The 14,554-nt window shown below is 48.8% G+C and overlaps 1 protein-coding gene across 1 annotated transcript; it reads right to left on the bottom strand.

Moving 5' to 3' along the window:
* Positions 1–10,100: 10,100 nt before the first annotated feature.
* On the bottom strand, positions 10,101–14,554 carry NR0B2 (nuclear receptor subfamily 0 group B member 2). The gene is made up of 2 exons (XM_004025252.4): positions 12,019–14,554; positions 10,101–10,695 (listed from the first exon to the last, which is right to left on the bottom strand). Exons 1-2 carry the CDS (start codon positions 12,548–12,550, stop codon positions 10,454–10,456), a joined length of 774 nt encoding a protein of 257 aa, XP_004025301.1. The 5' UTR covers positions 12,551–14,554; the 3' UTR covers positions 10,101–10,453.

Here is a 14,554-nt window from a genome sequence, read left to right as displayed (position 1 = left end):
GCTCTCATACGGTGTTGGTGGAAATGTAAGTTGATACAACCACTTTGGGAAACAATTGGCATTATCTAGTAAAAGCAAAGCTACACATCATTTGACTCAGCACTTGTAGGTAATATTTTATTTATTTTTGAGTTGGGGTCTCGCTCTGTCGCCCAGGCTGGAGTGCTGGGACCACAGATGCAACCCACTATGCCTGGCTAATTTTTTAAACTATTTGTAGAGATGGGGTCTCACTACATTGCCCAGGCTGGTATTGAACTCCAGGGCTCAAGTGATCCACTGGCCTCAGCCTCCCAAAGTGTTAGGATTACAGGTGTGAGCCACGGTGCCCTGCTTTTTTGTCTTTTTTTTTTTTTTTTTTTTGAGATGGAGCCTCGCTCTGTCATCCAGGCTGGAGTGCAATGGTGCGATCTCGGCTCACTGCAACCTCCGCCTCCCGGGTTCAAGCAATTCTCGTCTCAGCCTCCCGAGTAGCTGGGACTACAGGTGCGTGCCACCACGCCCGGCTAATTTTTGTATTTTTAGTAGAGACGGGGTTTCACCATATTGGTCAGGCTGGTCTCGAACTCCTGACCTCAGGTGATCCACCCGCCTTGGCCTCCCAAAGTGCTGAGATTACAGATGTAAGCCACCGCACCCGGCCCTCTTTGTCCGTTTTTTAATTGGGTTGATTACTATTGATTCATTGATTCATAATTCAGACAAAGTCTACACATTATACTGGGTGATAGGAGGAACCTGTAGATTGAGAGACCTCAAACAAAAGCAAAAAATAAAGGGCCAAGCTCAGTGGCTCACGCCTGTAATCCCAGCACTTTGGCAAGCTGGTGTAGGAGGATCCCTTGAGCTTAGAAGTTTGAGACCAGCCTGGCCAAGTTGGCAAGACCCTTGTCTAAACAACAAAAAAAATGACTGCACATGTTTATCAGAAGACTTGTTGATAATGTTGACTTTTACCCAAGCCCTGTGATCCTGGAAAACTAAAGCTTAAGAAATGCCTTCTCACTGTTTTGTGTTCTGGAACACAGCATATTGCAAAAAAACATCCTTCCCCAAGTGAGTTAGGTAAGACTGGTGTATGCCCCTCTGGTTCACCAATGACAAAGCCAGACACAGACTCCAAATTCCAAATCTCCTCATGAAAGCTTTGAGGAACTTCTTGTCCCCACTGATCAGTTGGAACAAACTTTGGTTAAAACTTCTCTCCTTCCCCCAGCTTCCCGAACTTTGGTTTACCCTCAGCTTGAGCCAGCGCACATCTCCTCCTTAACAGCCTCTCTTGAGAATAGGCTGGCTTCAAGGTAAAGCATTATCTGATCTACTGTTCCATCATGCCACTCCTGATCATCCCACTTCCTCCCACCCAGTTCTGCCCTGTTTACTCCTCTCTATGAGAGAAGAACCCTTTTTGCCTAACCCTTGAGTCACTTGCAGATATTATGGTCAGAGGGTCCTCCCTGCTGCAATATTCTTCCTCCTTCTATTGCAATAGTTCCTTTCTTCCCTTGCAATAATCCTTTCAAATAAAATCTCTCCTGGCAGGGTGTGGTAACTCACACCTGTAATCTTAGCACGTCGGGAGGTTGAGGTGGGAGGATCACTTGAGCCCAAGAGAGCAAGGCTGCAGTGAGCCATGATTGTGCCATGCATTCCCACCTGGGCAGCAGAATGAGAATCTGTCTCAAAAAAAAAAAAAAATTATAATGGCTGGGCCCAGTGGCTAATGCCTGTAATCCCAGCACTTTGGGAGGCTGAGGTGGGCGGATCACTTGAGGTCCGGAGTTCGAGACCAGCCTGGCCAACATGGTGAAACCCCGTCTTTACTAAAAATACAAAAATTAGCCACTCATGGTGGTATGCGCCTGTAATCTCAGCTCCTCAGGGAAGCTGAGGCAAGAGAATCGCTTGAACCCAGGAGGCGGAGGTTGCAGTCAGCCGAGATCACACCACTGCACACTCCATCCTGGGCAACAGAGCGAGACTCTGTCTCAAAAAAAAAAAAAAAATTATAATAAAATCTCTCCTTACCAAGCCTGGATTTGTTTTTTATTTCACAGTATATATAAATATTCATAGCTACAGTCTTTTTAAGTGCAAAAAGCTGGCTTTTTGTACTAATAATATCAGGTAAAGCCAGTCAGAAAACACAGAATTGTTTTATTTATGCAAAGTTCCAAAAATGCAAACTAAAAAATATTCTTAGGGCTACATAAATAAATAAGCTTTAAAATCAGGAAGAAAAGCAAATAAATGATTAACATAAAATCCAGGGTAGTTGTTACCTTTGGAGGGAAATGATAGATTTAGAAAGGGACTTCAAAGTTAATGGTAATAATGACCTATGAAACAATAATAGAGTTCATTCTGTTATTCTTTATACTTTACACATATTTATTAATATTATTTTGTTTTACTCAATGTTTAAAATGTAAAAATATTAAAAGTGAAAATAACTCATTTCAGAAAGCAATAGTTAGCTTGTGATAGCAAATATACAGCTATATGATGAATTTTAAAAATTGAAAAACATGGCCAGGCATGATGGCTCATGCTTATAATCCCATCGCTTTGAGAGGCCGAGGCAGAAGGATTGCTTGAGGCCAGGAGTTGGAGACCAGCTTGGGCAACATAGTGAGTCCCTGTCTCTACAAAAAATAATAAAAATAAAAAATAAGCCGGGCGCGGTGGCTCACACCTGTAATTCCAGCACTTTGGGAGGCCGAGGTGGGCGGATCACAAGGTCAGGAGATTGAGACCATCCTGGCTAACACGGTGAAACCCCATCTCTACTAAAAATACAAAAAAATTAGCTGGGCATGGTGGCGGGCACCTGTAGTCCCAGCTACTCAGGAGGCTGAGTCAGGAGAATGGTGTGAACCCAGGAGGCGGAGCTTGCAGTGAGCCGAGATCGCGCCACTGCACTCCAGCCTGGGTGACAGAGCAAGACTCCGTCTCAAAATAAATAAATAAATAAATAAATAAAATAAATAAAAATACAAAAATAAAAATAAAAAAGTCTTCTAATGAGTGAGAAATTGTAGATAGGACCATTATATCTAGGTTTAAACCCACATCATATCTGGATTTTATTTTTTATTTTATTACATACTTTTTTTTTTTTTTTTGTCACCCAGGCTGGAGTGCATGCAGTGATGCAATCTTGGCTCACTGCAACCTCTGCCTGCCGGGTTCAGGCCATTCTCCTGCCTCAGCCTCCTATTCTAAGTAACTGGGACTACAGGCAAGCACCACGCCCAGCTAATTTTTGTATTTTTAGTAGAGATGGGGTTTCATCATGTTGACCAGGCTGATCTTGAACTCCTGGCCTCAAGTGATCCACCCAACTCATTATTACACACATATTTTTTAGAGATAGTGTCTCAATTTGTCGCCTAGGCTAGAGTCCATTGGCACAATCATAGCTCACCGCAGCCTTGAACTGCTGGCCTCAAGCCATCCCCCTGCCTCAGCCTCCCCAGTAGCTGGGATAACAGACTTGAAACACTGCACCTGGCTCACCCCTGACTTTTAAAGACACAAGTATAGTGTTTAAGAGCATGGGCCCTGAAGACAGATCATCTAAGCTCAAATCCTGATTCTGTCACTTATTAACTGTGTAACCTCAAGCACTTTACTTAATCTCTCTGTACCTCTACAGGAGAGTGAGAGATCACCTCCAACCCCCCTTAGCTCTTATGGGAATTCTTCTGCTGGATATAGAAACTAAGTTCACACATGGTAAATTAACAGGAGAAAATCATACATTATTATTATATAATTTTTTTTTTTTCTGAGACAGAGTCTTGCTCTGTCGCCCAGGCAGATCTTGGCTCACTACAACCTCCGCCTCCTGGGTTCAAGTGATTCTCCTGCATCAGCCTCCTGAGTAGCTGGGATTACAGGCATGCGCCACCACGCCCGGCTAATTTTTGTATTTTTAGTAGAGATGGGGTTTCACCATGTTGGCCAGGCCGATCTCGAACTCCTGACCTCAGGTGATCCTCCCGCCTCAGCCTCCCAAAGTGTTGGGATTACAGGCGTGAGCCCAGCCACAAGATGCTTTTATACTTTTTAGACGACAATAAATTTGAGAAGTCACAGGACAAGGGACATCTGGCTAGGGGCAGTAAATTTCTAGGTGAGTGATGAGATATTTGAGGGGGAAGTGTAAAACTAGTGGAAGATAAGGGTTACTTTGAAAAGTATATTTATTCAGGTCCATTGCAGCCCGAGTTCCCAGTCTCTGGTAATCGGGGGTAATTTTTTGCCCTGGTATAGGGAGGGTATCCCTCACAGAGGAATCTTGATGGCTTGCTGCATGCAGGAAGAGGCAGGTCAGCTCACCCTTTCTGAAACTACAATTTCTCCAAGATTTTCAACTCAAAATGATCAAGATACCAGTTTGGCACGTTGGCATATCCTTCACTCCTTGAGTTTCTTTGTCTATAAAATGGATGGAGGCCGGGCATAGTGGCTCATGCCTGTAATCTCAGCACCTTGGGAGGTGGAGGTGGGTGGATCACCTGAGGTCAGGACTTTGAGACCAACCTGGCTAACATGGTGAAACCCCGCCTTTACTAAAAAATACATAAAAGGCCGAGCGCAGTGGCTCACGCCTGTAATCCCAGCACTTTGGGAGGGTGAGGCGGGCGGATCACCTGAGGTTGGGAGCTTGAGACCAGCCTGACCAAATGTAGAAATCCCGTCTCTACTAAAAATACACTATTAGCAGGGCGTGGTGACGCATGCCTGTAATCCCAGCTACTTGGGAGGTTAGGCAGGAGAATCATTTGAATCTGGGAGGTGGAGGTTGCAGTGAGCTGAGATCGCGCCACTGAACTCCACCCTGGGCAAGACAGTGAGACTCTGTCTCAAAAAAAATGAAAAAATACAAAAAGCATTAGCTGGGTGTGGTGGCGCATGCCTGTAATCCCAGCTACTCGGGAGGCTGAGGCACAAGAACTGCTTGAACCCAGGAGGTTGCAGTGAGCCGAGATCGCACCACAGCACTGTACCCTGGGCAACAGAATGAGACTGTGTCTCAAAAAGAAAGATAAAGCGGTGGGAGATAATGATAGTACTTCCAGCACAGAGTTGTGAGAGTGAAATACCATAATCCAGGAAATGTGTTTAGAGCACAGCTCTCAATAAATGTTACGTGGGCCGGGCGTGGTGGCTCACACCTGTAATCCCAGCACTTTGGGAGGCCAAGGCAGGCGGATCATGAGGTCAGGAGATCAAGACCATCCTGGCTAACATGGTGAAACCCTGTCTCTACTAAAAATACAAAAAATTGGCCAGGCGTGGTGGCGGGCGCCTGTAGTCCCAGCTACTTGGGAGGCTGAGGCAGGAGAATGGTGTGAACCTGGGAAGCGGAGCTTGCAGTGAGCTGAGATTGCACCACTGCACTCCAGCCTGGGCGAATGAGCAAGACTCCGTCTCAAAAAAAAAAAAATAATAATAAAAATAAATAAATAAATAAATAAATAAATGTTAGTGTGGTTATAGTTTAGTAGCTACCCAGAGTGAGCACCCACAGCCTGGGGTTTCTTCTGGCCATACCCTGCCAGGAAGAGGAGGTCTCCTTTGTTAATTCTGACTCCCCTGAGATCTTAGCATTGTCGCCTCCATCAGTTTCATTGGGATTTCCTTTCTTTGCTGTCTTGTTCTGTGAGGTGGTCCCTGTCATCTCTCCAGGCCCATTTCCTGCTACCCTGGGCCCCATACATCACTTGCAGTTAACTAAGCACCTCTTGCTCTCCGACATCTCTGTGCCTTTGCATATATCTGTTTGGAATGCCCATCCGTTGGGTTGCCTAGCAAAACCCTGTTCATTCTCTTTAGCTCAAACCAGTCACCACTTGGGTAAAGCATTTTTCCCACCTTCAGGCAGATTTAATCTCTCCTGTTGCCTGTTGTATGTACCCCTATCACAGCTCAGATCACTCTGCATTACAATTACTTACGTGTCTTCCTCTGCCACAGACAAGATGTTTCATGAGAGTAAGAAATGTATCTTATTTATTCTGTGCCCCCTACCCCAGCATCTAGCACAGGGGTTGGTACAAATGGAGGTTGAGAGACATTGAGTGATAGAATGAATTAATGGATGGATAGTGGGTGTTGGCTTTTTGCCAGCATCATGGGTTCTAGGATATTTGAATGCCCCAAGGACAGGGTGGGGTTAATGTGGGACACAGCATGCGTCAGCTGTCTGACTACTTAATAGGCAGTCAATGATTTGGCTAATGAAGATAGAGATAATGATGGCAATAAAATGGTACTCTAGGCTGACCCAGAGCTACAGCCACTCTCCTGCTTTCCAGTGAGTCATTCCTGGCTGGGCCTGAGGACAGGAATCATGGCTCAGAGGTGGATGGTCAGTCAACAGTGGCTGAGCTGGTTCCAGACCGCTTGATCCTGGCCATGACTCACTCCAGCTTGTGCTGCTGACAAGAACCCTCCAGAACTTCACAGGTTTGAGTACGAGTCTCAGCACAGGCCAGGTGCGGTGGCTCATGCCTGTAATCCCAGCACTTTGGAAGGCCAAGGTGGGTGGATCACCTGAGGTCAGGAGTTTGAGACTAGCCTGGCCAACATGGTGAAACCCTGTCTCTACTAAAAATACAAAAATTAGCCAGGCGTGGTGGTGGGTGCCTGTAATCCCAGCTACTCGGGAGGCTGAGGCAGGGGAATTGCTTGAACCCGGGAGGCGGAGGTTGCAGTGAGCTGAGATCGCGCCACTGCACTCCAGCCTGGGCAGCAAGAGTGAAACTCCATCTAAAAAAAAAAAAAAAGTCTCAGCACAGACAGTGTTCAGCCCAGACCTTAAGTTACATACGCCATCTGAGCCTGTTTCCTCCTCTTCCCTCACTGGCAATGAGACACAGATCCCAACCCAGGATGCTGATCATGGAGACATACTTCACCACTTTTGGAAAGCCTACAGTCTCATGGAGAAAGCACGATTCCCCTTAGCACATTGTACCGTAATTATCTCTTTAGTTTTGCCATATTTGTGTTTATTTTCTTTGCTCAAGGCAAGGAAATAGGGCACGGGGAATGACTCAAGAAATGCAGACAAGAAACAGAAGTGTAGCTCCCCAACCATGTGGATTGGTAGGGAAGAAATTTGAAAAGGATCAAGGTAGAGATTTTTCTTGTTGTTGTTTTTTTATTTGTTTTGAGACAGGGTCTTGCTCTGTCACCCAGGCTGGAGTGCAGTGATGCTACCATGCTCACTGCAGCCTCCAACTCCCAGCTCAAGTGATCCTCCCACTTCAACCTCTCGAGTGGCTGGGACTACAGACATGAGCCACCATACCTAGCTTACTTTATTTTATTTTACTTTTATTTATTTATTTTTTGAGATGGAGTCTCACTTTGTCGCCCAGCCTGGAGTGCAGTGGTGCAATCTCGATTCACTGCAACCTCTGCCACCTGGGTTCAAGTGATTTTTGTGCCTCGGCCTCCCGAGTAGCTGGGAGCCACCGCACCTGGCTAATTTTTGTAGTTTTAGTAGAGACGATGTTTCACCATCTTGGCCAGGCTGGTCTTGAACTCCGACCTCGTGATCCGCCTGGCCTTATTTTTTAATTTTTTTGAGACAGAGTCTCACTCTGTCGCCCAGGCTGGAGTGCAGTGGTGCAATCTTGGCTCACTGCAACCTCCACCTCCCGGGTTCAACCGATTCTCCTGTCTCAGCCTCCCAAGTAGCTGCGATTACAGGCGAGTGCTGCCATGCCTGGCTAATTTTTGTATTTTTAGTAGAGACAGGGTTTCACCATGTTGGCCAGGCTGGTCTTGAACTCCTAACCTCAGGTGATCCGCCTGGCTTGGCCTCCAAAAGTGCTGGGATTACAGGTGTGAGCCACTGAGCCCGGCCCCTAGCTAATTTTATAATTTTTTGTAGAGGCAGGAGTCTCATTACGTTGCCCAGGCTGATCTTGAACTCCTGGGCTCAAGCGATCCTATCACCTCAGCCTCCCAAAGTGCTGGGATTACAGGCATGAGCCATCAGTGGTGCCTAGCAAGGTAGAGTTAATAAGGGAAGCTGTTTGGATGATGGAAAAAATTAAATAAGTTGAGGGGAAAAAGCCTAGGGTGGGGCATAGAGAGGAATGCTTCCTAACGGTTGTTCAGGGCCGGAGAAGGAGAAGGGTAAGAGGTGGGAAGACCCAGCTTGAGGATTCAGAGAGATGTGGCAATTAACTAATAGAGGCAGAAACTGGTAGGGCATAAAATATGTAGAATGACCCTAAATCCCTGAATCTTCTGGATTTGGGTCCTATGTGGGAAACAGGGCTTCTGCTCTTGAAAGAGTGGTCTCATGCGTCTACAAGGTTACACGGGGTGGTATGTGCCAGAGGGATGGGGAGGGCAGGTCAGAGAGAGTCCTGGGGGCCTGAGGTCTGAGTTTGGGGCATCTGGTGGGAGGTGGGGGGATACAGGGCTTCTTCTGGGCCCTGAAGGATGCCTTTATTGGGGATTTGATTAGGTCCTGGTGGGGACAGTTGTTGAGCTGAGAGGAGGATGGACATTGAAGTCACCAGGGGGAAAGAGGATGAATGGTTAGTTGGGGTCCCAAATGCCAGGCAGAGCAGTTTGTCCTGGGCTCACAGACTCCAAGAGGAGTCTGAAGATGCACAGACACAGGTCTGCCTACTTAGGGGGCCACTTTTCCCTTTACTATGACGCAGGGAAGATGAGCACACTCTGGCATGGGGGTGTCTCCCCACTGTGTGCCCCACCCTCAGGTGCAAGGGTGCGTGCTTCTGCTGTGTGACTGTGTGGGGGTCTGCAGTACATTGCTGAGTGACTGTATCTGGGCAGTGCTTTTCTGGGCTATAAGTGGGTGGTTGGAGAGTCTGTTTTATGGGTCTGTGTAGGTGTGCCTGAGTTGTACATCTTAGTATGTGTGTGTTGGGGGGTGTCCAAGTTGTGTTGTTTGTATTTGTGTGAGATCTCAGCTGTGTTTTTGTCTCTATCTGGTGTCTGACTTGTGAGTGAGAGGCTGGGTAAGGGACAGGGTTCCCCTTGCTGCTGGCACTGGGTCACCATAATGGGTACGAGGCCAATTAGCTATAGTCCTAACCTGGGGGGCTTAGAGAAAGGCCTGAATGATGACGCCTAGACTGTTATCCCCAAGTGAATGGCCTCTTATTGAGCAATCATTAACTTGGCCCCTGTGAGAAGAATCCAAACTGTTATGGTGAAGGGGGTGGGGACTGGTCAGGGCAGGACTTACTGCGGGTGAAAGGGGGAGGCCGGAAAATCCTATAGGCATGTGTGTTGTTATCACTCCTTCCTGCCCACCCTTCAGGTCACTCACCCTGACCCATGGCAACAGGGTCAAAATATTTAACAAACAGCGAGGCACAGATATTGACCAGTCAGAATAGACACAAGTCATATTCTGAATAGAGCAGTCAGGGAGGTCATGGCTATGCCAAGAGTTGCCTCTTTAGTTGCTAGACAGTAGGAATGTCTGGGAGGAGAATCCCAGGAGAGGGGCTGGGGCAGAGGGGCAGGGAAGGAAACTGGGGAGGCCTCAGGGCGGTGGCTGTGAGCCAAGTGTCATGGAAAGGTTTCAGACTTAAACAACTGATGTAGTCAAATCCTGGTGGTCCAGCTAAACCTTGGTCTGCCTTGGCCTTCAAGCAGTTGCCAGGCCAGCCCTGGGTACCCTTGTCCCTTCCCTTTGGGAAAATAATGGACCACTCTCTTTTGTCATCTGCAGGAATGGGGGAAGTGAATGATCTCAAACTACAGAAATGGCAGTGAACTTGTCTGTTTCAATTCGGGAGTGGGCTGCTTCCTGATTGGCTGTGATTGGGCTTTCACTGTGGTAAGAGGGCGCCTGAAGTGGGTAGGAGCCAGGGGAGTGGTTAGTGAAGGGTTTGGGAATGGGAGAGCAACCTCCTTCCCCTGAGGATAAAGACAATGAGGTGATGGGATTGTGAACTGATACTGTTCCCTGGAAAATTAGCTCCAGCAACCCTGTGGATTTTTTCCCTTGGGCTACCTCTGATAGCAGCAGGGTAGGCCCTGGAGGTGAGACAGTCCCTTCCATATGCACAAATGACAGTACCAGGCTCCAAGTGTTTCATACCTTTTATTACAAAAATCAATAACTTAATTCAGTTCTGTATAAAGTCGGTAGGACTTCTGGTCCAATAAGCAGCAGCCTAAGCTTTCATTCCCATCCCAAGAAGGGACAGGAGTCTTGGCCCAGAGGCTGTGGGGACCACCAAAAGCCTGCCAGGCAGCTGGAGCACTGTGTCCAAACCAAGGAAGTCCAATGTGGGGTGAGTGAAGGGCTGTTCCTAAGGAGCCAAGTGCTGTCTATACAGCCTTGCCCCCTCCAGGAACATTGGGTCACCTCTGGGGATGGCCAGGCTGAATCAGCACTGCCAGCCTCTGCCCACCTGATCTCTGCCTGGGCTGGAACAGGTCACCTGAGCAAAAGCATGTCCCCAAGAAGGCTAGCGATGTCAACATCTCCAATGATAGGGCGAAAGAAAAGGTCCCCAAGCAGGCTGGTCGGAATGGACTTGAGGGTGGAGGCCGTGAGGAGGACACGGGTCAGGCGGCCTTGGGCTGCTGGGCACCAGGGTTCCAGGACTTCACACAGCGCCCAGTGAGCCTCCTGCTGCAGGTGCCCAATGTGGGAGGCGGCTTGGAGGCCTGGCACATCTGTGGGCAGAGAGGGAGAAGAGGGCTGGTGAGCACCCTACTCCCAGCCACCAAAGGACAAGACTGGCCCAAGATCAGGGCCATCAGAGACACCCCTCTGCCTCCTTTGCTCGGCCTTTGAGGTCCCATTACTACCTCCTCCATTAGAGGAGGTAATTTATTTATCAATTTTCAATGTATTCATCCATCCATTTATGAAGAGGCAGTGTGGAGTAATGGTTAAGAATTAGGCTTCCTGGGTATGAATCCCAGCACTGTCACTTATTAGCTGGGTGACCTTGGGCAAGTCACTTAATCTCTGGGCTTCAGTTTCTTTATCTGTAAAATGGGAATAATAATATTAATAGGACCTGTCTCCTAGGCTTTTATGAGATTTAAATGAACTAGTATATGTAAAACCCTTAGAATAGGGCCTAACATATGGTAAGTGTGATATGAGTATTTGCTACTATTATTACAATTAATTACTACAATTTATGCATGCCACAAGGGACTCCTGGGGAACTCTCATCTCATATGCTCTCCAGATTACAAACAGCACTGTCTCCACCTGCCGCTCTCCTGGCCAAATTCCATAAAGACTCCTTTCCTGTCCTCCCTACACCCCTTTCAGTCATCTCTTCTATGTGATCTTTCTGAACCCACAGAGGAGTTTTAGCTCTAGAGCTTCACCATGCAGCCTTCCTTTGAGGATGTGACTGAGACACAGCTGTGTCTGCCCACCCCACCTCCCCACAGCCTTCTGTAAAGGTCAGAGCAAATTTCTCAGGCAGAGTGGCAAGGGCCAGTCTCTGGAGTGAATAGACCTGAGTTGCCATCCTGGTCTGTCCCTACCTGGCTGTGTTACCTTTAGCTAGTCACTTAGCTTCTCTGTGCCTCTTCTGTGAGATGGCTATTTGATGAAAATGAGGAACTGGCTAAGCACGGTGGCTCACGCCTGTAATCCCAGCACTTTGGGAGGCCAAGGTGGGTGGATCACCTGAGGGGTTAGGAGTTCAAGATCAGCTTGATCAACATGGTGAAAGCCCATCTCTACTAAAAAGTACAAAAATTAGCCGGGAGTGGTGGTGGCCACCTGTAATCCCAGCTACTCGGGAGGCTGAGGCAGAGAAAATTGCTTGAACCCAGGAGGCAGAGGTTGCAGTGAGCCAAGATCGCACCACTGCACTCCAGATTGGGTGACAGAGTGAGACTCTGTCTCAGAAAAATAAAAAGAAAATGAGGACCCAATGAGATAACAGATATCAAACCCTTAGAAGCTACCTTCCCTGGCTGGCCCCTGCTTCAGCCTTGCCCCCCACCCAGGAGTGTCTGGGAGCTCACCGGGGTTGAAGAGGATGGTCCCTTTCAGGCAGGCATATTCCTTGGGGCTAAGCTCCAGGCTCCAGAAGGACTCCAGACAGCATTGAAGCCACTGCACCGAAGCCAGGGAGGGCTGGGGTCTGTCCGGCAGTTGGCCACTGCCTCCACTGCTGCTGGGCTCCTCCAGCAGAATCTTCTTGAGTATGCTGGGCACCGGGGCCTCAGCCACCTCAAAGGTCACAGCATCTTGGGCCAACCCAAGCAGGAAGAGGGGGCCCCAGCAACCCTGCAGCAGCCGCCGCTGGTCCTGGGGAGGCAGCTGCCAGAAGGATGGCAGGTTCCTGAGGAAGGCCACTGTCTTGGCCAGAACATCCAAGGCCTCCCGGCAGGTGCGATGAGGTGCACATAGCTGGACGGGCCGGTGCTGCCTACATAGGCAGCGGCTACGGGGTCGGGGGACAGCCCTGAGGCTGGAGCTCAGAAGTGCGTAGAGAATGGCGGGGCGGCTTGCAGCTCCCTGGCATGGGCAGGCCCCTGGTTGGCTGGTGCTCATGGTTAGGGATCTGCTCTCACTTCCAGCTCTCTGGCTCTCTGTTCTGCGCTGTGGGTGCTATTTATATTCCCAGTGAGTGGAAGGGGGGGAATGGCCCAACAACCTTGACTCCAGAAGTCATGTTCATTGAAAAAAAACACACAGACATTGCCCCTGGCAGGAATGGTGGGGAAGTGGTGGGGGAGGGGGCATTGGGAACCCCACGTGGCGCTGATATCACCTCAGTCAATGAAGTGGCCGGTGCAGGGCACAGGGCCACCTGCCGCTCACTCAGCTGCCCCTTATCGGATGACTCAAGTGGATAAACAAGGTCATTAACTCAGGCTGTACCAGGGCACCAAGGCCCCAGGTGCACAATCAGCAGGTGTCCCCATTGGTGCCCGCTCTTGTGTGCACAAAAGACTAGGGCTTTTGCTAAGCCAGGAAGCCAGCCCCAGAGCTGGGTGGGCCTTGAATGCAAGGCCCAACCTGGAAGTGCCTTATCACTAGCTTGTTTGCCTAACCTTGGGGCCCTGCTTCTGTTGTCAGCCAGAAGCAGGCTACAGGGAAGGGAGCCAGGACCCTGGGGGCTGGGAGGACTTTGCCCACTGTCCAGTGAAGGAGGCCTCCTCCTCTGATTCCAGTTCTGGGCCCCCTGCAGGAATAAGGTCCTTCAGAATCCTTATCCCCAGCCTGATTCCTACCACTCCTGAAAGGCCAGGTCTGCTGAGAAGAACTCACAGAATTATAATAAAAGATAGTTGCCGGCCGGGCACGGTGGCTCATGCCTGTAATCCCAGCACTTTGGGAGGCTGAGGAAGGGGGATCATTTGAGGTCAGGAGTTCGAGACCAGCCTGGCCAACATGGCAAAATCCCGTCTCTACTAAAAATACAAAAATTAGCCGGGCATGGTGGCATGTGCCTGTAGTCCCAGCTACTCTAGAGGCTGAGGCAAAAGAATCACTCGAAACTGGGAGGCAGAGGTTACAGTGAGCTGAGATCATGCCACTGCTCTCCAGCCTGGGCAACAGAGCAAGACCCTGTCTCAAAAAAAATATATATGTATATGTATATGTATATGTGTATATGTATATACATACACATATATATATATATATGGTTGCCATTCTCTAAGCACTTATTATGTGTCAGGCACTTCCCACTCTAATATTGGCAGCCTCTTCCTAAGGCTAGATTCTTACTTTATGAGACTAAAAAAGCTAAAGTGACTTGCCCAGGGTCATCCCACCAGGAATACAAAGCCCAGATCTTGCCTGACTCCAAAGTCCTTGTTTGTTTCCCTGGACCCACTGGCCCAACTGCACAGCCAGAGCCTGAGATTCTCAGAGCTTGTGGCTAGCTGCCCCCACCTTGCTGCTGCCTGCTTTGCAGACGTTGCCCACTTGTGATCTGGGCAGAAATGTTGCTCTGCTGCCACGTGGCTCCTCTGTCCCGGGCATCTTTCTCAGATGGTGGAGCACAGGGGATCAGAGAAGGTGGAGAGGCCCTTGGTTGTGTCATGTTCCTGGACCTTGGCCAGTCCAGCGTGGCAAGCCTTCTGCTGCATGCTGTTGGGCAGCCTGGTGCCCTGGAAGGGGAAAGAAAGGCTCTGGCATCGCTAGCCCTGGCATCTGCTCCAGAATCCATCACTTTTTGGTTATGTGACTTGGGTTGATCCTTGAACCTCGATAAGCCTCCCTGGGACAATAATGCCTGGCTGTAGGGCTGCCATGGGGACAAAATGAGGTCCTGGTTGTTAAATTCCAAGTGGTTTCTGGCATACGGTAGGAGGATTTTTCTGCCCCTTTCCTCTGTGGAGCTGAGCACCAGTGGACAAACAGGCACACCTCTTTCATTTGATTATTAGTCTTAATCCTTAAATTTATAAAGTCCCTTTCATGTCTTTAAATCTCACTGAATTCTCACAGTGTCCCCTTGAAGCAGACTCTGGAGTCAGACTGGCTGGGTTCAAATCCTGCTTCTTCACTTAGCTGAGTGACCTTGGGCAAATCACTTTCTCTTTC

Source organism: Gorilla gorilla, chromosome 1 (assembly GCF_029281585.2).
Source record: "Gorilla gorilla gorilla isolate KB3781 chromosome 1, NHGRI_mGorGor1-v2.1_pri, whole genome shotgun sequence".
NCBI classification, from domain to species: domain Eukaryota; kingdom Metazoa; phylum Chordata; class Mammalia; order Primates; family Hominidae; genus Gorilla; species Gorilla gorilla.
The sequence above is the reverse complement of the archived record's forward strand: the minus strand, read 5'-3'. Positions and strand labels throughout refer to the sequence as shown.